Here is a 25,560-nt window from a genome sequence, read left to right as displayed (position 1 = left end):
TTCCAATCCCTTTTCATTTAACACTAATCCACCTACCAACTTTTCAAATTATTATTATTATTGTTGTTGTTGTTGTTGTTGTTGTTGTTGTTGTTGTTGTTGTTGTTATTTATTGAATTTATATATCACCCTTCATTCAAAGTTCACAGGGTAGTTTACAATATATAAATCCCAAAATACATAACATAAGAACAAGCAAAACAATAACCCAGCCACCCACCCTCTCGTTTTAAAGGCCATAGATAGTTTCACTAGCCTTTTCAAAGGTCAAATGGTTGAAAGCTCAAGCTCCTCTCATATTTCAAATACATTATTAGATACAGATACTGATTTTATCATATTGTGATGCTGTCATATCCAACAGTCAATCAACCTATAACATCCACAGCAAGCCATGAGGCTGTGCTGTAGAACAGTCTGAGGTCCTGCATACGTATTTGTTTCGTGGTAGAAACTGAAACTTTGCCTCAGTTTGCTCATTATTATTTAGGAAAAGTATAGTTCTTGATTTAACTTCTGTAAGAATTATTGGAACAAACTCTTGATATTTCCACATTGATCCTGATGCTTTCTCATTTTCTTCTTTCCTGATCTACTCTGTCATGCTCTTGTGAATAGGTGTGTGAATCTGAACTTATTCCTATGGTTTATCTAATAGCATTGAAATAAAAGCTTGACATAACTGAAATATGACATGAGATTCTCCACCACAAACCTTCCTTGACCTTGGTACAAACCTGAGGCCAGCCTCATCTCAAAACATGTCCTAAAGGCACTCTGAGAAACACCCTCAAACCTTGCATAAATCAAGCTGTCTATTCAACTCCTGAATGGGAGTCAGCAGACAAAAGTTAGCCAGTTCAGCCACAGCCCACTAAGATGACTTTCATGCAAACATTTAATTTGCAAGATGGGCGAGGTGAGAAGCAGGCAGAAATTCTGGGATGAATTCAAATGTATAACAAAACTAGCTGAAGGAGAAAACAAGCTTGCGTCATCTTCCATGTGACAGCCCTTTAGATATTTGAAGATGGCTCTCAGTCTCCTCTTTTCCAGGCAGATGAAAAGAAAGGAGTTCTCAACTTCTGCAAAGTCCTCTGTAACTTACTTCCATTGTTTCCCGCTCAGCAGCTACCGGCACGACTGAAACCATATTCAAAATTTCCACAACAGCTTTCAGGTTTGCAACAGCTTTCATACTTTGCTGCTGTTGCTTGATGGTACGGTTCAGGTGGCTGAGGAATTCAGGCAAATTCTTCTTTTGCTCAGGACTAGACACCAAAGACTAGAATTAAAGTTAAATGTGTTAAACACAGAGTAAATTGCACTTAAGGCTTGTTATTCTCTTCAGATTCTCTTCAGCCAGCTGGAAGAGGCACAGAATGTTGTGAAATTAATTCTAGAAGGGAATCTTGCTTCACAAAAGTGCAATTTCCTGATTTCCCAGGTGACCGTCACTTGTGGCACAACCAACTTTTCCTGGTTTGGCTCCCACGGCTTCAGCAGCTAAATGATAGAGACACACTGAACAGGCCGGGATTCTCTTTGGTGTTTCTTTGTTCAATGAAATAGGACGGAGCTGGGGGAGGAAAGTGGATTTCTGTTCGAAAAGCTTTGGATGCCCTGGGAGCCTTGCTACAGAGAGGTGGAAACACTATTCAGCAGTATGCAACTTGGGGCACATCTACACTTGTGTTTGTAATGTTAGGAAAGGTTAAGGAAGAGTTGTGATAATGCAAAGGGACAAATGACTTGTTGCTTTTAACATTCTTAATTTGTTATTAAAATGTGACACCAGAGGGCGCTGCAGAGCAAGTGTTTTGACGAAAATAAACCATTTTTAAGTATAAGTATGCCCTGGGACATTTTAGAACGATAGATCTAATATCATTCTAATAACGTTAAAACCGGTCAGAGTAGATACAGCCCCAGTGCCAAATTCATTTCCATAACATCCATAGCTGGAGATCACATCAGGTGTGCAGTTTAGTGCTAATGCAGCTGCCTAATGTGTTGGCTCCATTGCCATTCTGGGGGCTTCCCGAAGGGGGGTTAATATTGCAGGTGGGTTGTTCAGATACCACAAACTGGTCATTGACACTGGGGTCTTTTTAACTTGCTAGATTTTCTGCTGAAAGGGAAAACCCAGGTCAATGCAAAAAAAAAAAAGCAGGTTGGGACTTTGATGCAGACAAGGTTGTGTGGCTGCTGTGACAGCAAAACAAAGCCCACATTCCAGTGCATGAGCAGCAGCCCACAAGAAACTCTCCTCCCTGAGCTGGAGGCTGCCCTTCGCCCTGTTCTCACAGAAGCTCAGGGACTGTGATGGCAGCGAAGGAATAAAGATCCCCTCCCCCATGATTCTGGCTCCCCCCCTGAACAGTCATGGGAGATGTGGGAAAGGATAGATGCTTATTATTATATTAATAATATAAATAAATAAATAAATAAATAAACCTGTTCCTGGGCTTATCTCACTTATTTCTTTGCAAGCTGTTCAAAGACCATCTGTTTTAAGGGACAACGCAAAGCTTCTAAAGAACCTACACCATAGCTGTCAACATTTCCCTTTTTTAAAGGGAAATTCCCTTATTCCGAATAGGATTCCTCACAAGAAAATGGAAAAGTTGACAGCTATGACTTACACAAAACCCCAAAATGCAATCAAACTCACTCAGGTGTCTTCAATTTGTCATAAAGTGGAGATAACCCAGTATATACAGCCCTTGAAGTCTTTGAAGAGCTTACAAAAAAATAAGTGAGATCAGCCCCTGAGGAAAGCTTACCAGAGACAAAACATGTTGGACTACTAATAAAATAATAAGCACTCATCCTGCCAGAGGTACAGGGCAGCCCAGCCGAAGCATCTCTGGCAGCAGAAGCCCCCAAGGCACTTCCCCCGCAGGTGGCAGAGGCAGCGTGGAGGGTGGCAGTGGGGGGCATGGCAGCAGGGCCAGTTGGCAGAGGTGGCAAGAGTGGCAGACTGTCTGGCCAGAGTGGTGCATGCTCTGGTTATCTCCCGCTTGGACTACTGCAGTGCGCTCTATGTGGGGCTACCTTTGAAGGTGACCCAGAAACTACAATTAATCCAGAATGCAGCAGCTAGATTGGTGACTGGGAGCGGCCACCATATAACACCAGTCTTGAAAGACCTACATTGGCTCCCATACATTTCCAAGCACAATTCTGTTGGTGCTGACCTTTAAAGCCCTAAACGGCCTCAATCCTGTATACCTGAAGGAGCGTCTCCACCCCCATTTTTCAGCCCAGACACTGAGGTCCAGCTCCGAGGACCTTCTGGCGGTTCCCTCACTGTGAGAAGGGAAGGTACAGGGAACCAGGCAGAGGGCCTTCTTGGTAGTGGCTCCCACCCTGTGGAACACCTTCCCATCATATGTCAAAGAAATAAACAACCATTGGACTTTTAGAAGACATCTGAAGGCAGCCCTGTTTAGGGAAGTTTTTAATGTTTGATGTTTTATCACTTTAATAATAATAATAATAATAATCTGTTGGGAGCTGCCTAGAGTGGCTGGGGAAACCCAGCCAGATGGGCAGGGAATAAATAATATAATAATAATAATAATAATAATAATAATAATAATAATAATAATAATTATTATTATTATTCTACTCCTATGTGTTCCCTCCAAATGAATGCTTCATACTTTGTGACGTCTCTGTCACCATTTTAAAAGCTCTTAAACCTGCTGATATATCCCAGCCATGTTCTGTTTACATATGTGATCAACTCGTTTTGCACAAGGCTGCTAATTTGAGTTGTTGCAGTGTATAATGTTTAGTTTTAAAAATCAATTTCTCTGAATAGTCTGGAGGCAACCTGTGCTCCAGACAAAGGGATGCTTTTACCTCTGCAGAGCTGAGAAGGTTGTCCACTGGGACAGCTAGGCAGCTATTTCCCACGATTTCCCACAAATTATGTTTGCACTTATAGGTGATACTTCCTCTGACAGGGTGGTTTGCCTCATTCCTGCAAGGCCTTGTGAGCTCAGCTCCATCCTCTCCGGTGCCAATCTCTGAAGAATTGCATGCTACCTTCTTTGCTGTGAAAGAAAGGAGAAGAGACGTTGTTTTATCTCTTGAAACATCAGGACGCCATACAGTGTAGACAAGTGTAATGTATGGACAAGTATAATGACATTTGGATCACATTGATACAAAATATAGTAAGCTGCAAATAAACACACACACACGGATAATAATAAGATTTGCATATATACGTAGCAATAGAGTATACCTTCCTCTGCACTTTTTATTTATTGTTTCTTTTTTTGTTCAGTTGAAATACAAAATTAATACCAAGAAAGGACACCAGCCGTCTACAAATGCAAAGTGTCTCTCTTCCTTTTCCCATTTTTATTGACGTGAGACACTTCGAGAGACAAGACTTGTCTGAAGAGTGGGATAGAAATACAGTAAATAAATAAAATTAAATAAATAAAATTAACTGACAGAAAATGCCCAAATTAATATACTTTATTTGCATCATTAGTAAACATTTTGCACAATTTGCAAATATAACTGGGCTATGGCAACTCTAAAGATATCCTATGCCATTGCCCACATTTTCTCCTTACCTGGTAAAAGTTTTAGGACCATTGGTGAACTTTGAACATGCCCATCAATTTGGTTCCTGAACTCACAATGCACAATGTGCTCTCTAGAATTGCAGTGATCTTCTGTGAAATTTACTGTGTGTTGATAGCAGCCTTTTCCTCTTCTTTCTGTAGGAAAAGCTTTTGTATAGAATGAGGTAAATTCAGACAGCAAGTAGAGGTAGTGAGAGCTGACTTTTGTGTCAGAAATGTAACTGTTTTTTCTCTGTGAACTGCTTTGGGAGCTTGGAATGAGGAGCTGCCACTAAATATATAGAGCCATTGGCTTGATTTACGTTTTTGAATGGTGCAGGGCAAAACTAAGGTGACAGTGTGAGCACAAGTGATGCTGAGGTGATCCATTTAAAATAATACAAAATTACCTTCTCCCACATGCACACATAGCATGTGCTCTAACTAGTCCTTTCTGTGCCCAAGGCAGGGCACTAACTCAAAACGGATCAGCACTGAGCTGACTGAAGGATGGTTTAAAGGAGCTCCTGCTGAAAATCCAAGTTTCCGTTTCTCAGGTAAACTCCTGCTCAGAAGCTGCTATGCAAAAAAACTGGAGGCAGCTGCTGCCTGCTATTGTCGCCTCCTGTTTTCCCATTGCCTTCCAGTGGTATTCAGTAGGTCAACAAGTTTTTCTGCCCTACGAAAAGCCGCTCTATGTTAACCCAAAACCCACATTAAACCTCTGAGCAAGTTGGTCTCTAAGCTCTTCACTGACTGTCTTGAAAAGTTAAGTCTGGACTGAAGAGAAAACGTTAAAATAATTCTAGCTCTGGAACCTCTGGTTGTCCACTGGCCCCTCTGTCCAGAGCGCACCTTTGTCACGCCACTGCCAGCCAGTGGTTGCTCTCCCACCCAGCCAGTGGTTGCTCACCTGCCTGAGCAAAGGGAGGCCCTTGTTGAACAGAGAACTTCACGGTGTAATTTCCGCTCTTGCTTGTACAACACCTTAGAACCTGAGTCCCGGGACAAGGGATGGATGCATTTATGGGATCTCTTATAATGTCTTTTTTCAGTGGCAAAGGAAACACGTCGATTTGCATGTGTGCAGAGCTGTTCAGAAATCTTTGGGAAAAGGTGCAGGTATAGTTGCCTAAAAACAATCAAACCAGATGCTCTTTAGCCAACAGCACAAGCAAGCAAGTAACTAAGATCTGTCTAAATTAGCACCAGCAGCCACAGCAGCGAATTTAGGGAAGTTTAATGTTTGAAGTTTTATTCTGTTTTTAGTCCTCTGTTGGGAGCCACCCTGAGTGGTTGGGGAAACCCAGCCAGATGGGCAGGGTATTATTAATAATAATTATTATTATTATTATTATTATTATTAATTATTATTATTAAACACAATACAGGTACACACATGGTGGAAATTGTATTGTGAAGGTGGTTTTCACTGCTTTATTTGTTTTTGGTTCTGACAGTGGGGATGCACTTCACTCACCAGCCCAGTCCAGATTAGCACTGCCGACGGTCAGCACAGACACTGGCCCCTTTCTGTCCTGTGTGTGCCACACGCTGTCAACCTGCTTAGTAGAGCTTCCACTTTGGATTTGCCAGGTGACGCTGTCAAAGTTGCTCACATCACTGCTGCAGTTTAGAGAGAAACGTTGTCCCTCAGAAACCTTGCCACTTGTTCTAGAAGATATGCTCACCTTTGCTGGTGAAACATAAACATTGGGGATTTGATTGTGAGTTCATTATTTTGTTTATTTAGGGAGATTGTCTCCCACTTTGCACATTGTCTCAACATGGCTTACGGTAAAATAGCAGAAACTTAAACATCAGAATAGCATACACACAAAGAAATCAAAGGAGAAAAGTCCTTCCCAAAGAGATGCTTACCCACTCGAAAATATGTGACACTGATAACTTTGTGTTTGCGGGCACCATTGGTAGTGTTCAGCTCACATGTGTAATCCGTTTTGGTTGCAGACTTGTCTGCTGGGCATTGAGATTCATTAGCCTGAAGGAGGTACTTGGTACAGTTGTGAGTGGCAGTGGTGGTCCCTGCAAGGAAGGGAAATGAGTTAGAAGCAGGTCAAAGCACTACCTGCAACTGAGGCTGAAAACTGGTCAACACCTTGACTCAAAGCAAAGCTGAAGAGTTGCTTCAGTGTCAGTGTCGCTGGGTGCTCAGAGTACAATGTCACCCCCATTTAGAAGCTGGCCAGTATGTTATCAGCTCCTACTCCCAGTAGAGACTTTGGGTCTAACATGTCCTACAAACTTATCCAAAGCGGCCTGTTTAATTCCAGAAGGATGTTTTCAGGGACATGCCAGACAATTGCTCCCGGCCATATCCAAAGCTGCTCTAGGCCAAAGATACCACACTTAGAATCACAGAACTGTAGAGCTGGAAGGGACCAACCCCCTGCTTTGCAGGAATCTTTTGCCCAACGTGGGCCTCAAACCCACAACCCAGAGATTAAGAGTCTCCTGCTCTACTGACTGAGCCACTGGAAGACAAGGAGAGGCAGCAGGAATTTGTGACTAGGAATGAATGAACACCCCCAGTTCCCATCAAAAGCTGTTCGCTTTGTGGTCATTTCTTGCATACACTAGCAAACAAACAAAAACCCTCAAAGTGTTTTGCAAGGACTCACGAGAAATGCTTACAAAACCAAAGTGTTATTATCATTAAAGGTAAAAAGGTAAAGGTACCCCTGCCCGTACGGGCCAGTCATGTCCGACTCTGGGGTTGTGCGCCCATCTCACTTAAGAGGCCGGAGGCCAGCGCTGTCCGCAGACACTTCCGGGTCACGTGGCCAGCGTGACAAGCTGCATCTGGCGAGCCAGCGCAGCACACGGAAACGCCGTTTACCTTCCCGCTAGTAAGTGGTCCCTATTTATCTACTTGCACCCGTGGGTGCTTTCGAACTGCTAGGTTGGCAGGCGCTGGGACCGAACGACGGGAGCGCACCCCGCCGCGGGGATTCGAACCACCAACCTGACGATCGGCAAGTCCTAGGCACTGAGGTTTTACCCACAGCGCCACCCGCGTCCCGTTATTATCATTATTATTTATTAAATTTGTAGCTGCCCTTCATCTGTAGATCTCAGGGCAGAGCACAACATAAAAATACAATATAGAAAACACAAAATACATAGTAAAAATAAGAACAAAAACAAATCAATAATCCCCCTCCCCCTTGCAGTTTTCTCTCCCCCCCCTCCTCACAAGGAAGAAAAGGGCCTCTCCTTGTGAAGGAGGCAAAGGTATACCAGCAGGGAATGGCAGCAGCATCGCCTTGGCCCTCCTGGCTGACTCCAGAGGCTGCTGTGGCTCTGCCTGCAATCTGAGGCGGATTTAGGGGAACAGGACCAGTTCGCCTGCACTGGGAGCAACAATGACAAGCATCAAAGGTGAAGGTGAGTGGCCAGGGTGGGGGCGCTGCTGGAATTTTAAAGCCCAAAGTCCACCACTGCTGTGATTCCCCACTCTGTGGAGCCGGCAATGACAGCGCAGGAGAAAGAGCCTGACTCTTGACAGGTCTCCTTGTGCTTTGCAAATGCTGTGAGAGAGATGCATGTGTGGAGTTGGGCAAAGAAAAAGTTTTATGCACACTTAGGAGCCAAGAGAGATTCTTGCACTTCATACCTGAAATATTTATTGCTCCATTTGTTTTCCAGTAATAAGTGAAGAACTGCATATCTCTGTCTGTGCAGCAACTCAGTTCTTTAGTGTCACCATTGCATACAATCACAACATCCTCTGAGGGCACAATTTTGATTGGAGAGACTGTTATATTAGTCCCAGCAACATGTATGACTGACACATTATTAATCCATTCCATAAAGCTGCAACGGTAATAACCTGCAAAAAAGACAAAAATCTGGTATTTAGCTCCATAAAGCAATGTGCTCAAACATTTCCAGATCCAACTGTGAACCTTCCAGCTTGTCTCATCTCCATGATAAAATTAACTCAATTGAATCAAAGCATTAAATGAGTGGCAAAACCTTTACATTTACACCGCTGATCTGAATGCGCAAAGGAACTGCATAACAGTCAGCCGTTTTGTGTGTGGAGCAGCTCCCCCGAAAGGGCAGTTTTAGGCTGCATTAATGGTTTCCAAGCTTTGGTTCCTCTCTCTTCTGCTCTGGTCTGCTCTGGAGAACTGCCTTCCGTTCTGGGCGTTTTCCTTTAAGGAGGGGATAGACCAGCGGCTCTCAGCGAAAATGGCTGGTGGTCTTGGTAGACTACTTAAGGGTTTTTCTGCTTGTTGCACAATTGTAATGTGCTGTGCTAGATGCTACATTTTAAATCCAATTTTTATTACTTCTTCTATTTCTTATACAGTAAGACCGCAACATACTCACATTTACTTTGTGCCCATCCAGCTTCATGCGCTTGGCAAAATAAAATAAAATAAAATAATTAAAAGGGGACAGGCCTCGGGGGGGGGGGAGACTTTGGCCACATACCCCCATGGCACTCGATGTGCTTTGACTATGTGCAGTTTTGGCACAGGTGCAATGGGCACTAGCTGCCTCTGCCTGGAGGGTGGCAGACTCTCCCTTGCTGGAGATTTTCAAGCCAAGGCTGGGTAGCCATCTGTGGAAGATGTTCAAGCTCTGGATTTCCTGTATCTGCATGAGTTAACCAGCAAAAAGCCCTTTCTACATTCCTTCTACAGAATGGAGATTATAGGTAACATAAATATTGCCAACTCACTAAAGAAACATTAACTAATCATGAGAGATAATCGGGTCGCATGACCCCTCCTGGTACACCTGAGACCCCGGGGGACACACCTATTTTATGGTCAGACAACTAGAAGTGCATGACTCTTGGGAAGGGCAAGAACACCTGCAGAATTGATTTAACAAGACACAGAAAAAGCTGTGGCGCCCTAGTCACGGCTGCATCCCTTCTCTGAATCTAGGTTTCCATTGCATGTCACTCTGTATGTTACAATCTTAGAATATGATGGTCATTGTTGTTGAATATGATGGTCACTGCAGGCCACCCAATTCACTCCCAGCCTTGTTTGATGCAGAATATTGCAGTGTTTGCTTGATGCGGTTTTATTCTTTGGAGTACTGTCTTACAGAGGGTAATAATCTGTCTTTGTTCCCCATGTTCCCTAGTGACAGACTACTTCCCCTGTCCTCACTTTGGTAGGAGGTGACTGTAAAGCCTAGGTCTGACTCAGTATAGCAATTCTTACACTCTTGACTTAAATACTTTTCTATTTAGAATTACCGGCATCTTCCAATTTAATGTTTGTAATTTTCAGTGTTGATGTTGACTTTCCATCTATAGTGTCATTTTTAGGAAGCTCCCTGCCACGGCTAAAAGTTTCTGGGAAGTGCCAGGTTGCCCCCAAAGAAGAATTTGACTCGCATGTCATTGTTACAGTATCACCCTCAAAAATGTCGTCAGGAGAAATGGAGATGTTTGTTCCACCTGCAAGGCAAAAAGAGAAGTTCTCAAAACCAACGAAAAGAAAGCTTTATTTCTTGCTACATATACAGAGTGCCACTCACCTAATGCATCAACTATTCATTTCACAGTTTCACTTGCTGTTGTTCTGAACGCACCCAGGAAAGGTTTGGAAAATTAGTTTGCAGAGTCTAGACAAGGCCTTGACCAAGGGTGGTTGCGGCAAAAGTGAACATGTCTTGCTTTCCTGTCATGGAGTTTTATAAGTGGGATTTTCCAAAGTGACCAATGGCCTTTAGCTGAGTGGGTTTAAACTCTCCATGTTTAGAATGAAGGCAGCACCAATGGGCAGGTGTGCTTCCCACCTTCCAGGGCAAATGAGGAATCTCTATTCCCAATTGTCACTGGCAGAGCATCAGCTGCGATTGCAACCCAAATACATATTCCTGATGTGATATATTGACAACCATGTATGATGCTGGCAACATTGCTCTTTGACAGGAAGCTGAGTTTATCCCTTCTTCCACCAGCACCTTGAGCCCTGCTTTTCCCACATCAGCAGTTAATACCCATTGACTAGGTAAAGGTAAGGGGACCCCGGACCATTAGGTCCAGTCGTGACTGACTCTGGGGTTGTGGCGCTCATTTCGCTTTATTGGCCGAGGGAGCCGGCGCACAACTTCCGGGTCATGTGGCCAGCATAACTAAGCCGCTTCTGGCGAACCAGAGCAGCGCACGGAAACGCTGTTTACCTTCCCGCCAGTGCAGTACCTATTTATCTACTTGCACTTTGAGGTGCTTTCGAACTGCTAGGTTGGCAGGAGCAGGGACTGAGCAACGGGAGCTCACCCCGTCATGGGGATTTGAAGCACCAACCTTCTGATCGGCAAGCCCTAGGCTCTGTGGTTTAACCCACAGTGTCACCCGCGTCCCATTGACTAATGACTATTAAAAACCCGTCCACCAAAGACAGGTAGATTTGACTTGATTCTTACTGTTGTGTGGATGCAGGGAAGACCCCTTCCACAGCAAGAAGCCATGGTGCAGAGTACACAGAGCTTTGGATGGCACGATCCTTCTGGCCTAGCAAGGCTAAACTCTTCCCCTTGGAATGCAGATGTATTCATACACGTATATTGGGAAGGGGCATCAGTCTGCACACACAAGAGAACGACTAGTTCCTTGCATAAAACTATTTGGAGAGCTCTCTGAAACCAGAACATGAAGCTTCCACCAAAAAGTTCCGAAGACACCCTGCAGCACGCCCAGAGGCTACTGAGCACCCGGGACACAGGCTGCGCACATGCAGTAACTTTAAAACACACTTTCCCCTCAGATGATTCTGGGCTCTGCAGCTTCCTCCTCAAGGTGCTACAGTTACCAGCAACTCTTTAGCAGACTGCAGGGATCAAAAGTCTTTGAGGGAGAGAATGTGCTTTGAATGTGCTTTAAAGGCAGAGTGTGAGGGAGCCTAGCTTCTCTCTCCATAATCAAATTGGGGTGGTCTGGAGGGTGTTTTATATGTGTATTCATTGTGGGAGAAAAATGGCATTTCTACCATTAAAATGATAATATACATCTCAATAAGCAGGCTTTTGACATTACCATGCACTTCCATTGAAGACACCTCAAATGATGTGGGCACAATCTTGTAGGAACGATCTAAGGCTTCAGCTGCATCTGTATTTGCACTTTCAGGCGGCATATTCACTGCTGATGTTAATTCATATTGAACCATGATGCTTCCAGGTCTATGCAAAAAGGATATCATACCTGATTATTTCAGATTCATTATTAGTATATGTATAGTATAGTATATTAGTATTAGTAAATTGTAAGATAAGAGAGGGAAAACAACAGTGACCTCACTGTGGGGGTCTGCTATAGACCGCCAAGCCAGACTGAAGACTTAGATTATGCCTTCCTAGAGCAGATTACCAAGTTTCGAAAAAGAAGAGACATAGTAGTCATGGGAGACTAAAACTACCCAAATATCTGTTGGAACTCAAACTCTGCCAAGAATGAAAGGACAAAAAATTCCTCCATTGCCTTGCTGACAATTTCATTTCTCAGAAGGTGGAAGAAGCAACAATGGGATCATTTATCTTGGACCTGATCCTCACCGATAGGGAGGAACTAATTGACCAAGTGGAAGAACTCGGAAACTTGGGAGGAAGTGATCCTGTCCTCTTGGGTTTCATGTTACATAGGCAAGAGAACAGTGAGTGTAGTTGGACATGCACTCTGAACTTTAAGAGGGCCAATTTCAAAAAGCTTAAGCATCACTGTATGAGAGATCCCAAGAAATGCAGGCTGAGACCCTCCCTGCCCGCAGACTGTCTCGCCAGAGTGGTGCATGCTCTGGTTATCTCCCGCTTGGACTACTGCAATGCGCTCTACTTGGGACTACCTTTGAAGGTGACCCGGAAGCTGCAATTAATCCAGAATGCAGCAGAGAGACTGGTGACTGGGGGCGGCCGCCGAGACCACATAACACCGGTCCTGTAAGAGCTACATTGGCTCCCAGTACATTTCTGGGCACAATTCAAAGTGTTGGTGCTGAGAAAATGTGATGAAAATGATGTATCGATGGTATGTAACACCGGTGAAATTAGCAAGGATGTATAAGTAACAAATGTTGGAAATGTAAAGAAAAGGAAGGTACATTCCATCATATGTGGTGGGAATGTAAGAAAGTTAAAAGCTTTTGGGAAATGATATATAATGAATTGAAGAAAATGTTGAAATATACATTTGTTAAAAAACCAGAAGCGTTTTTACTAGGCATTACAGGTAATGAGATAAATAAGAAAGAAAAGAAGTTATTTTCATATGCAGTGACAGCAGCAAGAATACTGATGGCCCAGAAATGGAAACAAGAGGAGCTACCTACGATAGAAGAATGGAGAATGAAAATGATGGACTATGCAGAACTTGATAGACTGACTGGAAGGATCCAAAATCGATGAGATCAGAGATTTACAGAAGATTGGAAGAAATTTATAGAGTATATGCAAAAATTAAGTGATAATCAGATAACGTTTGTAAGTTTTAATGAAGCTCTGTGAGGAAAATGTTAGAATACTACTAAAAATAGGGTTTAATATATAACAATAATATAAGCATAAGTTAGAAATGTGGAAGAAGTAAAATTATGAAGGAGTTTCAGACAAATTGAGGGAAGTCAAAAAAGAGAAATGGGATGTAATTAAGATGTATGGATTATATAATTTTGTATTGGAAAATGAATAAAAAATATTATTAAAAAAAACAAAGTGTTGGTGCTGACCTTTAAAGCCCTAAACGGCCTCAATCCTGTATATCAGAAGGAGCATCTCCACCCCCATCGTTCAGCCCGGACACTGAGATCCAGCGCCGAGGGCCTTCTGGCGGTTCCCTCATTGCAAGAAGTGAGGTTACAGGGAACCAGGCAAAGGGCCTTCTCGGTAGTGGCGCCTGCCCTGTGGAACGCCCTCCCAGCAGAGGTCAAGGCAATAAGCAACTATCTGACTTTTAGAAAACAACTAAAGGCAGCCCTGTTTAGGGAAGTTTTTAATGTTTGATGCTGTATTGTTTTTAATATTTGGTTGGAAGCTGCCCAGAGTGGCTGGGGGAACCCAGCCAGATGGGTGGGGTATAAATAATAAATTATTATTATTATTAGGTCAGAAATACTCAAAAAGAAGGGAGTCCAAGATCGATGGGAGTTTCTTAAAGGAGAAATATTGAAGGCCCAAATGCAGACAATTCCAACCAGAAAGAAAAGTGGGAGGCATCTAAGGAGCTTACAGATGAGCTGAGATGTAAGAAGGGCATGTACAAGAAATAGAAGAAAGGGGAAATCACAAAGGAGTAGCAAACAGTTGCAAGGAGCAGGTTAGCTGGGTCCAGCTAAGGATGAACTCAGGCTTGCAAGAGAGGTTAAAAACAATTTTTAAAAGGTTTCTTTGGCTATGCTTGAAGCAAGAGGAAGAACAAGCAAGTGGCAGGTCCTCTGAATGGAGAAGACAGAGAAATACTATTGAGTGACAGAGAGAAGGCAGAACTGATGCAATGCAGGGGGTTGAACTAGATGACCCTCAGGTCCCTTCCAACTCCATAATTCTACGATTCTATGTAATAAATAATGAAAAATTTCATGATGTTTTTAACATTTTAAAAAGATTTTTATAGATATTGGGAAGGAAAAGGAGAAACTAGTTTCAGCTACAGCTTCTTTGTCACCTTATCTACCTGGCCAATGGAGAGGAAAGCAAAATATTAAAAACATAAAAGGCTTTAAAACTGAAATAAAATTGTCCCTATCCTATTTTAAATGCTAGTGAATATTCATATTTTTGTATTGATACTGATGATGGGCAAGTTGCAGCCCCTGCCAAAAGCTATTTTAATTAGGCTCTGGCATCCCAACCTCATGCTAAGCAGGATGTGGAATAAAATTTGTAGGTGCTGAGGTTATTTTACACTCAAATAAATATTATGTTTTGCTTTGGCTTTGCACCTACATGCAAAGGTGTTCACACTGCGGCTAGAGACCAAGCAGGACTCCATTCGGTGTGAAACTGGTATGATGAACAGCACATCCAAGAGCAGAATTTCATAACAAAGTGCAGGATTCATTTGCATTTTGGATAACATTGTATTAACATGGATTTAAAAGTAATCACTGGAAATGCAGTGAGCATAACAATAAACAGAAGTGTAAAACCCCCGTTAATGTCAACTGCTTGAGAGGGGTGGAGGCAAAACGAAGGTGCCTCCTTCCCAAAAGGGGAAGGGGGTCAAGAAACATGTGGTGGGAGCAGGCATGTGTTTGTGTGTGCTGTGCCTACCTTTTAAAATTAACAAGGTGTCCAGATGGAATCCTTTAAGAAAGCCCTGTGGTCACTTGCAGGGTGTCGGGCTCTTTGCAGATGGGCAGCACTTGGAATGGCCACACAGCCACAGAATCACAGAATTGTCGAGTTCAAAGGGACCTTGAGGGCATCTAGTCCAAGTCCCCCCAACTGAGAAATCTCAGCTCAAGCTTCTGTGACAGATGGCCGTCCAGCCTCTGCTTTGAGACCTCCAGTGAGTCCACCACCTTCTGAGGAAGCCCATTCCAAATTGCACTTCTTTCTCGGAAGTGCTTTTCTAAAATGTTTAAATTCAATAATGTGACTAATGTACAAAGATCAAAGCATTTTTTTTATTTTCTCCTGTAATCCAAGTGAGTGCAAAGGGAAAGAAGGTGAATGTTTTCGATACCTGAATCCTGCAACTTTTACACTTCTGAAGCCTGGCAATGATTTGTATCCCTTGGTAAACTGGAAAAAAAACCAACAATATAAATTATGACATCTTTATGAGACAATTAAAACCTCATAGGAAATTGGACTGTTTTATTTCACCTAGTAGACTGTGAACATGCCTACTTCATGCGTGAAGTGAAATGAATCTATTACATTACTTTATTACTCTGTTACTGATTTTATTAATCTGTTTATGGATGGCCCACCTGCACCCAATTTGGAAATGATCCATTAAAGATTAAAAATACTTCCACTGAGCTTCTGCAATTAGAATCTCTTTCTTAAGTAAATCATTTCCAAATCGGCAAGGCCGCCAGGCCATATCAGGATCCCAATGTCACCATCAGGAGTATATTGGGGGCTCAATAGTTTTTGGACCCTTTCCGAACCATTTTGGAATGGATAACCTTCACCCGCCTCAACTCACTAAATGTGTCCCGTTTAAGGAATCAGTGCAGTTGGCACAGTGCTGCTGAAAAATGATAATAGTGCCCAGTCAATAACATGGCAGCTGCATTTTGCACTAATCAGTTTTTGAGAAGTTTTCCAAAGCAGCCCATGTAAGGATCCCTTATGATATTTTTTGAAGATATTAAATCTATATTCTGCAGATGATAGCTGTCAGAGGCTTAATGCTGTCCAGCTGGCATAGATAAGACTCCGGGCTCCCAGCCAGTTCCAAACTATTTGATTTATTTGACAAAGTTCAAACGTACATCTCCAGCGTTTCAATTAGCGTCCGTCCCGTTGTTGCGCAGTTGCCGCCTCTAATCTTTCTTCTTCCTTTTCCGTACCCAGCATGCAAGTCTGCGGAAACTCCTCCCCTGACTTCCTCTGTGTACAGAATGACTTGTTCCAGGCTCATCCTCCTCCCCCTCTACGTCAGACCCACTGTCAGACGACAGGCTGCTGATAATCTCTTTAGGCTCTCTATAACCGCTGGTTTCTGTCCTTTCATCTTTTCCCGTTTGCCTCTCCCTGACAATAGCTATTAGAATCATCTCAGCAGGTATGTTGCACTATAACATGTACCATGAAGTTTTAACCTATGAAAACCTCTGCCATACCTCAAGGATCACCTTGTAGGAGGTATTTTAATAGCTGGGAGAGGATATATAAATTGCAATTTACCTCTCCAGGTCTCACATGCATGGGCTGAAGAGAGTTTTAGAAGTCCCATCCTCGGCAGCAATATGGAGGCCTGTCAGAATTGGCAGTAAGTGGTGCCTTCCTTTAATTAAGTCCAGCTGCAAATCAAGCTGGCTTCCCCCTTTATTTAATTGGACAACTGGAAAGTACGGTAAGCTCAAAATCTGATTTTTTTACTCAATAGTCTTGCATTGGTTTTCAGCTACAGCATCAGTAAAAACTATGCAGGGGAAATACTTATATTTACAGCAAAAACAGTCTCAGGCTTGTGCCTGGAACTGGAGCAAGTGCAGGACACGTCTGTCCTCATGGCTGGCTGAGGAGAGAGGAGGGAGGGGGAGGGAAGAGGGGAAATGACATCACACAGAGCCCTCTCTGCCAACTACATTTTCTGTAGTATGAGTAGCTGCCTATCAGCAATATAGCTCTGTAGTATTAGCCCCTTCTTATGCTAACTATCAAGGGACTCTGGTGGTCTAAATCACGGAGCCTCTTGGGCTTGCCGATCGGAAGGTCGGTGGTTCGAATCCTCGCAATGGGGTGAGCTCCCATTGCTCCAGTCTCAGCTCCTGCCAACATAGCAGTTCAAAAGCACATCAAAGCGCAAGTAGATAAATAGGTACCTCTCCAGCAGGAAGGTAAATGGTGTTTCTGTGCGCTGCTCTGGTTTGCCAGAAGCAGTTTACTCATGCTGGCCACATGACCCAGAAGCTGTCTGCGGACAAACACCGGCTCCCTCGGTCAGTAAAGCAAGAAGAGTGCCACAACCCCAGAGTCGTTCGCGACTGAACTTAACTGTCAGGGGTCCTTTACCTTTACCATATGCTAACTAGCAAGAATATGTGTTTGTTAGGTTTGGCTGCTAATCTCGCACATGCATCTCCTCATATGAACCAACCCAGACCCTGCAGTCATTGGCTGTGGCTCCTCTGTGAGATGCCCAGAGGGTGGCAAGACAAGAACAGGCCTTTTCTGTGGTGGCTCCCTGCTTGTGGAATACTCTCCCCAGGGAGGCTCGCCAGGCACCATCATTACATATTTCTAGGCGCCAGGCAAAAGCATTCCTCCTCTCCCAGGCCTTTGACTAATTAAACAATCTATGGCCATTTTAACGGTGGTGGGGGAGGGGCATCGTTTTGTTTGCAACAATGTATTTTTGGGTTTTTATATTGTAAACTGCCCTGTGATCTTGTAATAATAACAGAAATGCAATATATCTCTGCCACATGCAGAACCAGCTCAAACATACCGCTTTCTCCAAATCACTTTTGTATCGCTTAAACATGCTAGAGGACAGATTTCTCAGATCATCTTCAAAGTCTTTGTCAAGCCGGACAGACATTTTTATAATGTATATAAATGGAACACCTAGTGCAGAAAAGAACCGGAAAAGTAGTATTACTAGTAGTAGCAACTACTACTGCTGATTACTACACAGCAATAAATTTTGTTTTAAAAAAATCACCGTAAAATTCTTTCAATCTGTCCTCAAATCTTAAATATCTGTTCCTGTCTTGTTGTTTTGCACACAGCAAAGAAGAGAGACCTTAGACTAAACCGCAGCACTGGAAGCACATGGAACTGCATGTAGAGGAAGAGCAGCTTGGCTGCAGGAATAAGATTGTAAATAAAATCGGGGAGAAGACCTCAGAGAGTGTAGCAATAAGAATAAAGGAGGCAGGGAAAAGGAAAGGCAAGTCCTGCGGAAGACCTCTCTCAGGAAGGAGTTCCCTAATCCATGGTGCAGGCAAGAGAGACCAGAGTCGTTGCTGGGCCATCTTTAAGAAGCAAGTTCCACTGAATTCAGGGCTTACTCCTGGTCAGCGAGTATAGGATTGCAGTCAGTCTTAGAGATAATTCACATGGTAAATGTGTGACAAGTGAGGGGCTCAAATGTTACAAAAAGCACTGGGAAGCAAAGTTCGAATTCTAAAGCTGAAATGAAATTTCATGAAATGGCCCTTCCCTGAATTCCTTGGGGAAAGGGATAAAAGTGTTTTCAATGAAATGTCAAAATCCAGCAAATTTTCAAATTCTGCTGACGTCAAAATCAGATGTCATAATGTGAAATACTCCTTTTCCGCCCTAGCTGCCACAGTATGGTTGCCCTCATTTACTGCCCATTACCCCCCCCCTCCTACCTGCAGATTGCGGTTGACAGTAGGTCCCCCGAGGAGGGCGCTGGACAAGGCAGGGGCAGCTCTCTCCTGCCGGCGCAGCACTGGGACAAGCTGGAGCAGCTCTGCATGCGCTGGCCGGCCATTCATAGCCCGACTCACAAGAACAGTGGGTGCCCTGGGGGCCACCTGAGGTGCACACTAAGGTAAAAAAGCATGAAACAGGAAGGGTGCAGGTGAGACAGGGCATTTTGCTGAGCAACGTCTACTTCCTAATTATAATTCTCTCTGTGCATGACATTCACACTGCACAAATAGTTCTTTGAAAGTTGTCAGCATTATTTGACCAGACAGTTGGAAAGTTTCTCTAATATTGACTAAAACTGTAGTAGCAGAGCTCGCCATCTCTTTTTACAATGTAGAAATTTACAGCTGTAAATTACTCTGGAAATATCACAAAATGCCAGCTACATTTAGTCTAATTCAGATATTTTTTAAATCTATCCTCTTCTCATTGGACTTTTCCCCCTTTTCTTAAAAACAAAACAAAAACCTAAAACCAGAGAAAGCCAATTAAAAAAGTGGAAACTAGTGACATATAACCCACCTGTGGTGACATCAATGCTTGAAATGTTCACAGCTGAATCAGAAGCATTTACTGAGACTGGGAAGCTAAGGCTGTTTAAATAACTTCTGAGGGCCTCCAGGAGGGAGGAATCTGGAAGACTTATCTCAACAGCAACCGTGTATTCTACAGGTGAGATGCCTAATGTCACATCTGGAAAACAATTTGATAAGTTAGACATGTTATAATTACCAATCAGAAACTCCCTGTTTCAGTCTCACAAATCGTTTATATCTCTCTATACGTAAGATAGCCTCAGGCTCAGGAACAAGGAGGGCTCGCCTGAGAATACATTTGTGGACCAGGGGGCTGCTGGCTTTCTCCTTGTCCCAACAAATTTCCAAGGTTTTGAGCCTGAATGTGTTCATTTCCATTCTCATTCTCCTCTCTCTCTCATGTGGGTGAGCCAAGATCCTTCAGCCCTTGGATGAAAATTTTTAAAATGATGATTCAAATGAGAGAGGCATAAAAATCCCATAAAAGCCCCATAAAAATAATGATTGCAGAGGCACAGGATAGCAATTTAGAGAGGCCAAAATACCTCTGGCCGAAACACAAGTGCCAAAGACACTGGATGCTAATGCTAGAAGACGCTGAGCCCAGATGGGTGAACTGGAGAGCTTGGTCTTAGAAGATGACATCAACATAGTGGACACAATGGAAAATGGAGACAACCAGTAGGACACCATTATCTCTGGATATAAGCGCTATAGGAAGGACAGAGAAGGACATATCTCTTTCTGTATGTCAAAGACAGTGAGTCCAGCAAACCAGGAATCCCCCAAAGGCAGACTCTGTCACAGAATCAGTTTGGGTGATAATAATTTAGTAACGAGGACATGCTATCATCCTCTTGATGAAAATGCTAAAGGAGATATTGAGATGATAAATGAAATCAAGGAAATGTCCAAAGGAGGAAATGTTGTGGTATTGGGTGGTGTTAACTGGTATTCTCACAGAGACTGGCTACAGAGGTGTTCCTGTTGGAGAATTTGTAAAGGCTTCACCCCTCAGCTACTTGCTGGTTGAGGTTGTCTCACATTGATTTGCAATGCCCATATAAATGTCCTTTTGACTGATAGTTGGAGTCTGGATCCTTTTAGCTGTCCAGCCTGAACTACAGTACAGTGGTACCTCGGGTTAAGAACTTAATACGTTCTGGAGGTCTGTTCTTAACCTGAAACTGTTCTTAACCTGAAGCACCACTTTAGCTAATGGGGCCTCCTACTGCCGCCACGTGATTTCTGTTCTCATCCTGAAGCAAAGTTCTTAACCTGAGGTAATATTTCTGGGTTTGCAGAGTCTGTGACCTGAAGTGTATGTAACCCGAGGTACCACTGTTGTGGGTTGGGTATTAAACCCCACTTTCCCCCCAACAATCCAGTCATGACAAAGCGATGACAGTTCTAGATCTGGAAAGTGGCCAATGGAACACCTTTTTTTTTTTTTTTAGGGGATCCAGAAGGGATCCTGGAAATTACAAGTCAGTCAGCTCAGTGTCTGTTTGGAGGAAACTGGTGGAAAGTATTGTTAAAGTTAAAATAACCACGCATAAACCTGTTCATCTTTGATGCTTCCATTCTTCCGCTGAATTGTACTATGCTCTTAGCAAACAGTTCATCTGAATACTTTTGAGGCATCTAATCATAGCCTGCATTTTTATCAAGGCTTATAGTTTGATTAGGGTCTGTATTTTAAAATGAGCTTAAAGATTTTCAAATGTTTTATGCCAGGCAGAAGACCAGCTGCCTAAGTACTTTGTCAAGATGTTTATCCTCCTGGACAAGGGGGCCCCCTGATTTATAGCAGAAAACAATTCTCAAAGTCGTAAAAAGAGAATTACAAGCTGAGAGCAAGGTTACACCACCCTACATAATTAAGAGTTGGTAAATAGTAAAAACCATTAAACTTGAGCCATATCTTTCTAAGGTTAAAGGCCAAGAGCAACTGGCTGGAGAAGGAGAAGTGTAAACAGAAAAAGAGGCTTTTTCCTATTTTATTTTGAGGCTGTAAACTGATTCCTTCCTGTTACTTTGAGAAGATTTATTCTTCTAAAAAGCTATCTATGATAATGTATGAAATATACTGGCTTAAATGTAATTATGCAAAGGATCTAGAAAGAAAGAAATGTTAAATTCTTATTTCATAGAGTCATATTGCTGTAGGAGACCAGAGGGGCAAACGAGCCCAGCCCCCTGCCAGACAGGAGACGCCATCGAGCACTCCTGATATATGGTTGTCAGGCCTTTGTTTTAAAGACCTCCAAAAAGGAGATCTTTCATTGATGATGCATGAGAATGTGAACCCAAGATCTCTGACATCTGTTTAAGATAAAAAATTAAAATTATTAACCATCTGTTTTGGAGGGCAATAGGGCAAGGAGGGCAAGAGGTGAGCTGGTAATTAAGGTTTCTTGTTGAGACAAATGTAAGATATATGACTACTTATTTGTCATTTATAGATAGAAGAATATATAGCTTTTTGTATCCCATAAAAGGCAATAGGAAATGGGTGTATCTTTTAGGATTGGTTGTAGCAATCAGCCAATAGGAAATTCAACCAGGCTGATTGGACAGAGGCAGCCAAAGGAGGAGCAAGGGAGCTGGGCTGAGGGAATATAAGTGCTGGCCATAATGGCAGGAGACCAGGCCAGAGCTTGGTAACCATATACCACTGTGCCTCTCATTTATTTGTCTGACAAATAAATTATTATTTTAATTTCTCTATTGCTGCGTTGAATATTTCATTCCAGCTAAGCGTTAACCACAAGCAGGGTGCTACATTTTATGGTGCCTGCGACTCGGATAAGTGGTCTGCTGGAACGCAGCCCCTTCGCCTTACTGGGCAGGGTACAAGAGAGAGGACCACTCACTGCTTACCCAGCGCGCACTGGGAAGTTTTTTTTCCAGGGGAACGCAGAAGTCTCGTCTGTCTGATACCCTGCCCACCGACGGCGACGGACCGGGGGGAACCAGAGAAATAAACAGGCAACCAACTAAGGGTAAGTGCACTAAGGGGTTTTTGGCCCTCCAATTAATTGGGAGGAAGAGAAGTCTTGATCAAACTTCTGCGTCTCAGTAAAGGGGAACTGAGTACGCTAGGTGGTTGGGTACATCAGATGGTGATCTGGTGTAGGGAAAGGAAAGGTTGGGAGGTAGAGTATGGTGAAGTATCCAGCGCATTGTATGTGTGAGAAAGTACAATTTGTAGCTGACCTGAGTGTGGAGTGGGTAGTACTTCGGTTCCCGGTAAGGCGACTTCACCCGGGCAAGGAATCTCACGAAGCGTGTGTGTGAGTGACTGAGTGGATACTTCACAGGGCCATACAATGGGAGTTGGGGGTTCAAAGGGGGAAAATACACCTCTTGAATGTATGTTAAATAATTTTAAGAAAGCCTTCTCAGGGGCATATGGAGTCAAAATGACGCCAGAACGCTTGAGAACGTTATGTGAATTAGAGTGGCCGAAACAAAATACTGAATGGCCATCTCAGGGAACCTTTGATATAAATTTAGTAAGCAAACTTTGGTCTAACATCGCCAAAGAAACTGGAGGGTGCCCAGAACAATTTTCATATATAGATTCTTGGCTGAGCACATTAAATAAAAATCCTCCATGGATAAGGGAATGCAAAGTCAAACGATGCAAATTATTGGCTGTAAAAGCCGAAGCTAGGAAAGGAATCTTGCCAAATAAACTCAAACCCATTTTTGAGGGACCAGAGGAAGAGGTGCTTCCACCTCCACCCTATGCTCCACATCGAAGGGAGCCTAATCCAAACACTCCACCAGTTGTAACCCCAAGGCAAGAAAGTGGAATGAATAATGGGGCTGGAGTCACAGAACTCGATTCCTTGATAGATTATGATAAATATCTTCAGGAGGCATTGGAGGCCTATAATAAAGCCCAAGCAGAAGTGGTTATTCCACCTGTGAATCCCAGTAGAACTCCATCTACAGTCTCTTTTAGTGGAACAACTGATTGCCTACCCCAAACCCCTGTACATCCAAGTCCTAGAGAATTATTACAGAAGTTACAGGGAGACCTTAATCGGTCAGCAAGCAATACAGCCAGGCGTATAAGGCTGCTAAAAGAACGCCTTGGGACAAATACCATCCCCTATGATTTGAGGCCCCTAGAGCAAAGCGAAGAGAAAGATCACGTAGTAGCCCCTCTCAGAAGAGTATTTGATGCACTTGAGGAGCCTGTGCTGGTTAACGGGCAACTCGGACCACGGCCACCTCGAACTTCGACCCTCCAGTACATTCCATTCACAACTACGGATCTGATGAATTGGAAAACACACACCCCATCTTTCGCAGAAAAACCTCAGGCTATGATGGACTTGGTGACTTCAATAATAAATACTCATAGTCCTACTTGGACAGATTGCCGCCAGCTCCTGAATACTCTGTTCACCACTGAGGAAAGGAGAGACATAATTGAAAAGGCACAGATATATTTGCGTGAGCAGGCCAGAGTGGGAAATATTTTAAATGTTGACCGTCATCTCCGGGACAACTTTCCCTTGGAAGATCCTAATTGGGATCCAAACAATGCAATTCATCTGGCCAGGCTTACCACCTACCGCCAGACGCTTGTGCAAGGTATCCGCAGGGCATGCCAGAAGCCCACTAATATGTCTAAAGTCTCAGAAGTAGAACAGAAACCAAATGAGAGTCCAGGAGACTTTTTAGAGAGGCTGCAGGAAGCCTATCGTATATGGACTCCTTTTGACCCTGAAGCCCCTGAAAACAGCAGAATGATTACTGCTACATTTGTGGCCCAGTGCGCTTCTGACATTCGTAAGAAAATTCAGAAATCAGAAGGATGGGAAGGGATGCTGATGAGCCAAATTATGGCCATTGCACGCCGAGTTTATCGGAATAGGGATGAGGCTGAGAAGCAAGAGAAGAAGAAGTGGCAGAAGGAAAAGATGGTAATGCTGGCCACAGCAGTAAAGCAAGACTACCGCCCCTTAAATGGAGGGAGAGGGCGGGGAAGGAATCCACCACTGGGAAGGAATCAATGTGCGAATTGCAAGAAGGAGGGTCATTGGAAGCGGGAGTGTCCTGAACCCCTGAGGTTGGAAGAAGTACGCCCAGGCCCAGGCCCAGGCTCCGGCCCAAGAAACCAGGGACGGGGACGGGGAATGATCCGAGATGGAAGATATCAGAGACCTGGACAAGGACGGAGTAGGGACAATTTCATTGGATTGGCAGAGGAGAATTTTACCCAAGACTAGGAACGACCGGACTCCATAAAGTTAGGCTTCCAGGAGCCCACGGTCACGATTCAATTAGGGAGCCATTTAATAGACTTTATGATTGATACTGGGGCTGAATACTCAGTACTCCCAGAACTATTGCAGAAAAAGGCATCCAAAAGTGTAGTCATTAAAAGTGCCACTGGTCAGTCAGCTAAGAGGTCTTTCCTCCAACCTTTGGAATGCCAGATTGGGGGACATCGTTTAACCCATCAGTTTTTGTATATACCTGAGTGTCCAATACCTCTCTTGGGTAGAGATATGCTGTCCAAATTGCAGGCCCAAATCACCTTCACTCCTCGAGGTCCAGAAATGAAACTGCCATCAAAGGCAGCAGGAATAATTTCCCTCTCAGTACCTAAGGAACAATCATGGCGCCTAATGTCAGCCCTGCAAGTCCAACCCACATTGGATACAGAGTTAAACAAGCTCCTCCGAACCCTACAGGTGCCATCAGGAGTATGGGCCGAAAATAGCCCACCAGGAATGGCTAAGAATATAGCTCCAATTGTAGTAACCCTAAAACCTATGGCTACCCCTGTATCTGTAAAGCAATATCCTTTACCCCGGCGAGCAGCAGAGGGCATCCAGAAACATTTGGACCGCCTATTAAAATATGGTCTGCTTAAGCCCTGCCAATCAGAATGGAACACACCTCTATTGCCTGTTCGGAAACCTGGGACAGATGAATACAGGCCAGTACAGGACTTGAGGCTCGTAAACCAGGCTATCGAGACCTTGCACCCAAATGTACCAAACCCATATACCCTGCTGAGTTTGATCCCACCAGAAGCAACATTTTTTACTGTATTGGACTTGAAAGATGCATTCTTCTGTTGCCGGCTGGCACCACAGAGCCAACCTATATTTGCCTTCCAGTGGGAAGACCCTTTAACAGGAACAAAAGGCCAGCTAACCTGGACGAGATTGCCCCAGGGATTCAAAAATTCCCCAACTTTATTTGGCACTGCCTTGGCGAAGGATCTAACAAGTTACCCCTCAATACCTGGAGAAAAGGTGGTTCTGCAATATGTAGATGACCTTATATTAGCAGCAAAGGATTTTGATACCTGTAAAGAAGGGACAGAGGAACTGCTC

At 43.6% G+C, this 25,560-nt stretch overlaps 1 protein-coding gene across 7 annotated transcripts in view; it reads right to left on the bottom strand.

Moving 5' to 3' along the window:
* ADGRF5 (adhesion G protein-coupled receptor F5) overlaps window positions 1–25,560 on the bottom strand; it is a 54,986-nt gene that overhangs the window by 9,462 nt on the left and 19,964 nt on the right. For 6 of the 7 annotated variants that reach the window (XM_080997351.1, XM_080997348.1, XM_080997350.1 and 3 more), the window contains 13 exons: window positions 19,179–19,349; window positions 18,596–18,772; window positions 17,704–17,822; window positions 15,262–15,320; window positions 11,620–11,765; window positions 9,835–10,038; window positions 8,227–8,442; window positions 6,471–6,635; window positions 6,070–6,285; window positions 5,503–5,721; window positions 4,599–4,757; window positions 3,871–4,064; window positions 1,109–1,285 (listed from right to left, as the gene is read on the bottom strand). In XM_080997351.1, coding sequence (XP_080853477.1) covers window positions 1,109–1,285; window positions 3,871–4,064; window positions 4,599–4,757; window positions 5,503–5,721; window positions 6,070–6,285; window positions 6,471–6,635; window positions 8,227–8,442; window positions 9,835–10,038; window positions 11,620–11,765; window positions 15,262–15,320; window positions 17,704–17,822; window positions 18,596–18,772; window positions 19,179–19,349 — 2,222 coding nt within the window. The remainder of the gene's footprint in view (window positions 1–1,108; window positions 1,286–3,870; window positions 4,065–4,598; window positions 4,758–5,502; window positions 5,722–6,069; window positions 6,286–6,470; window positions 6,636–8,226; window positions 8,443–9,834; window positions 10,039–11,619; window positions 11,766–15,261; window positions 15,321–17,703; window positions 17,823–18,595; window positions 18,773–19,178; window positions 19,350–25,560) is intronic. The other variant, XM_080997349.1, reaches the window with a different exon arrangement.

The sequence above is a fragment of the Podarcis pityusensis genome (genome assembly GCF_964106645.2).
Source record: "Podarcis pityusensis genome assembly, chromosome: 3".
Lineage (NCBI taxonomy): Eukaryota > Metazoa > Chordata > Lepidosauria > Squamata > Lacertidae > Podarcis > Podarcis pityusensis.
Note: the sequence above shows the minus strand (reverse complement) of the source record. Positions and strands in the feature narration are given on the sequence as shown.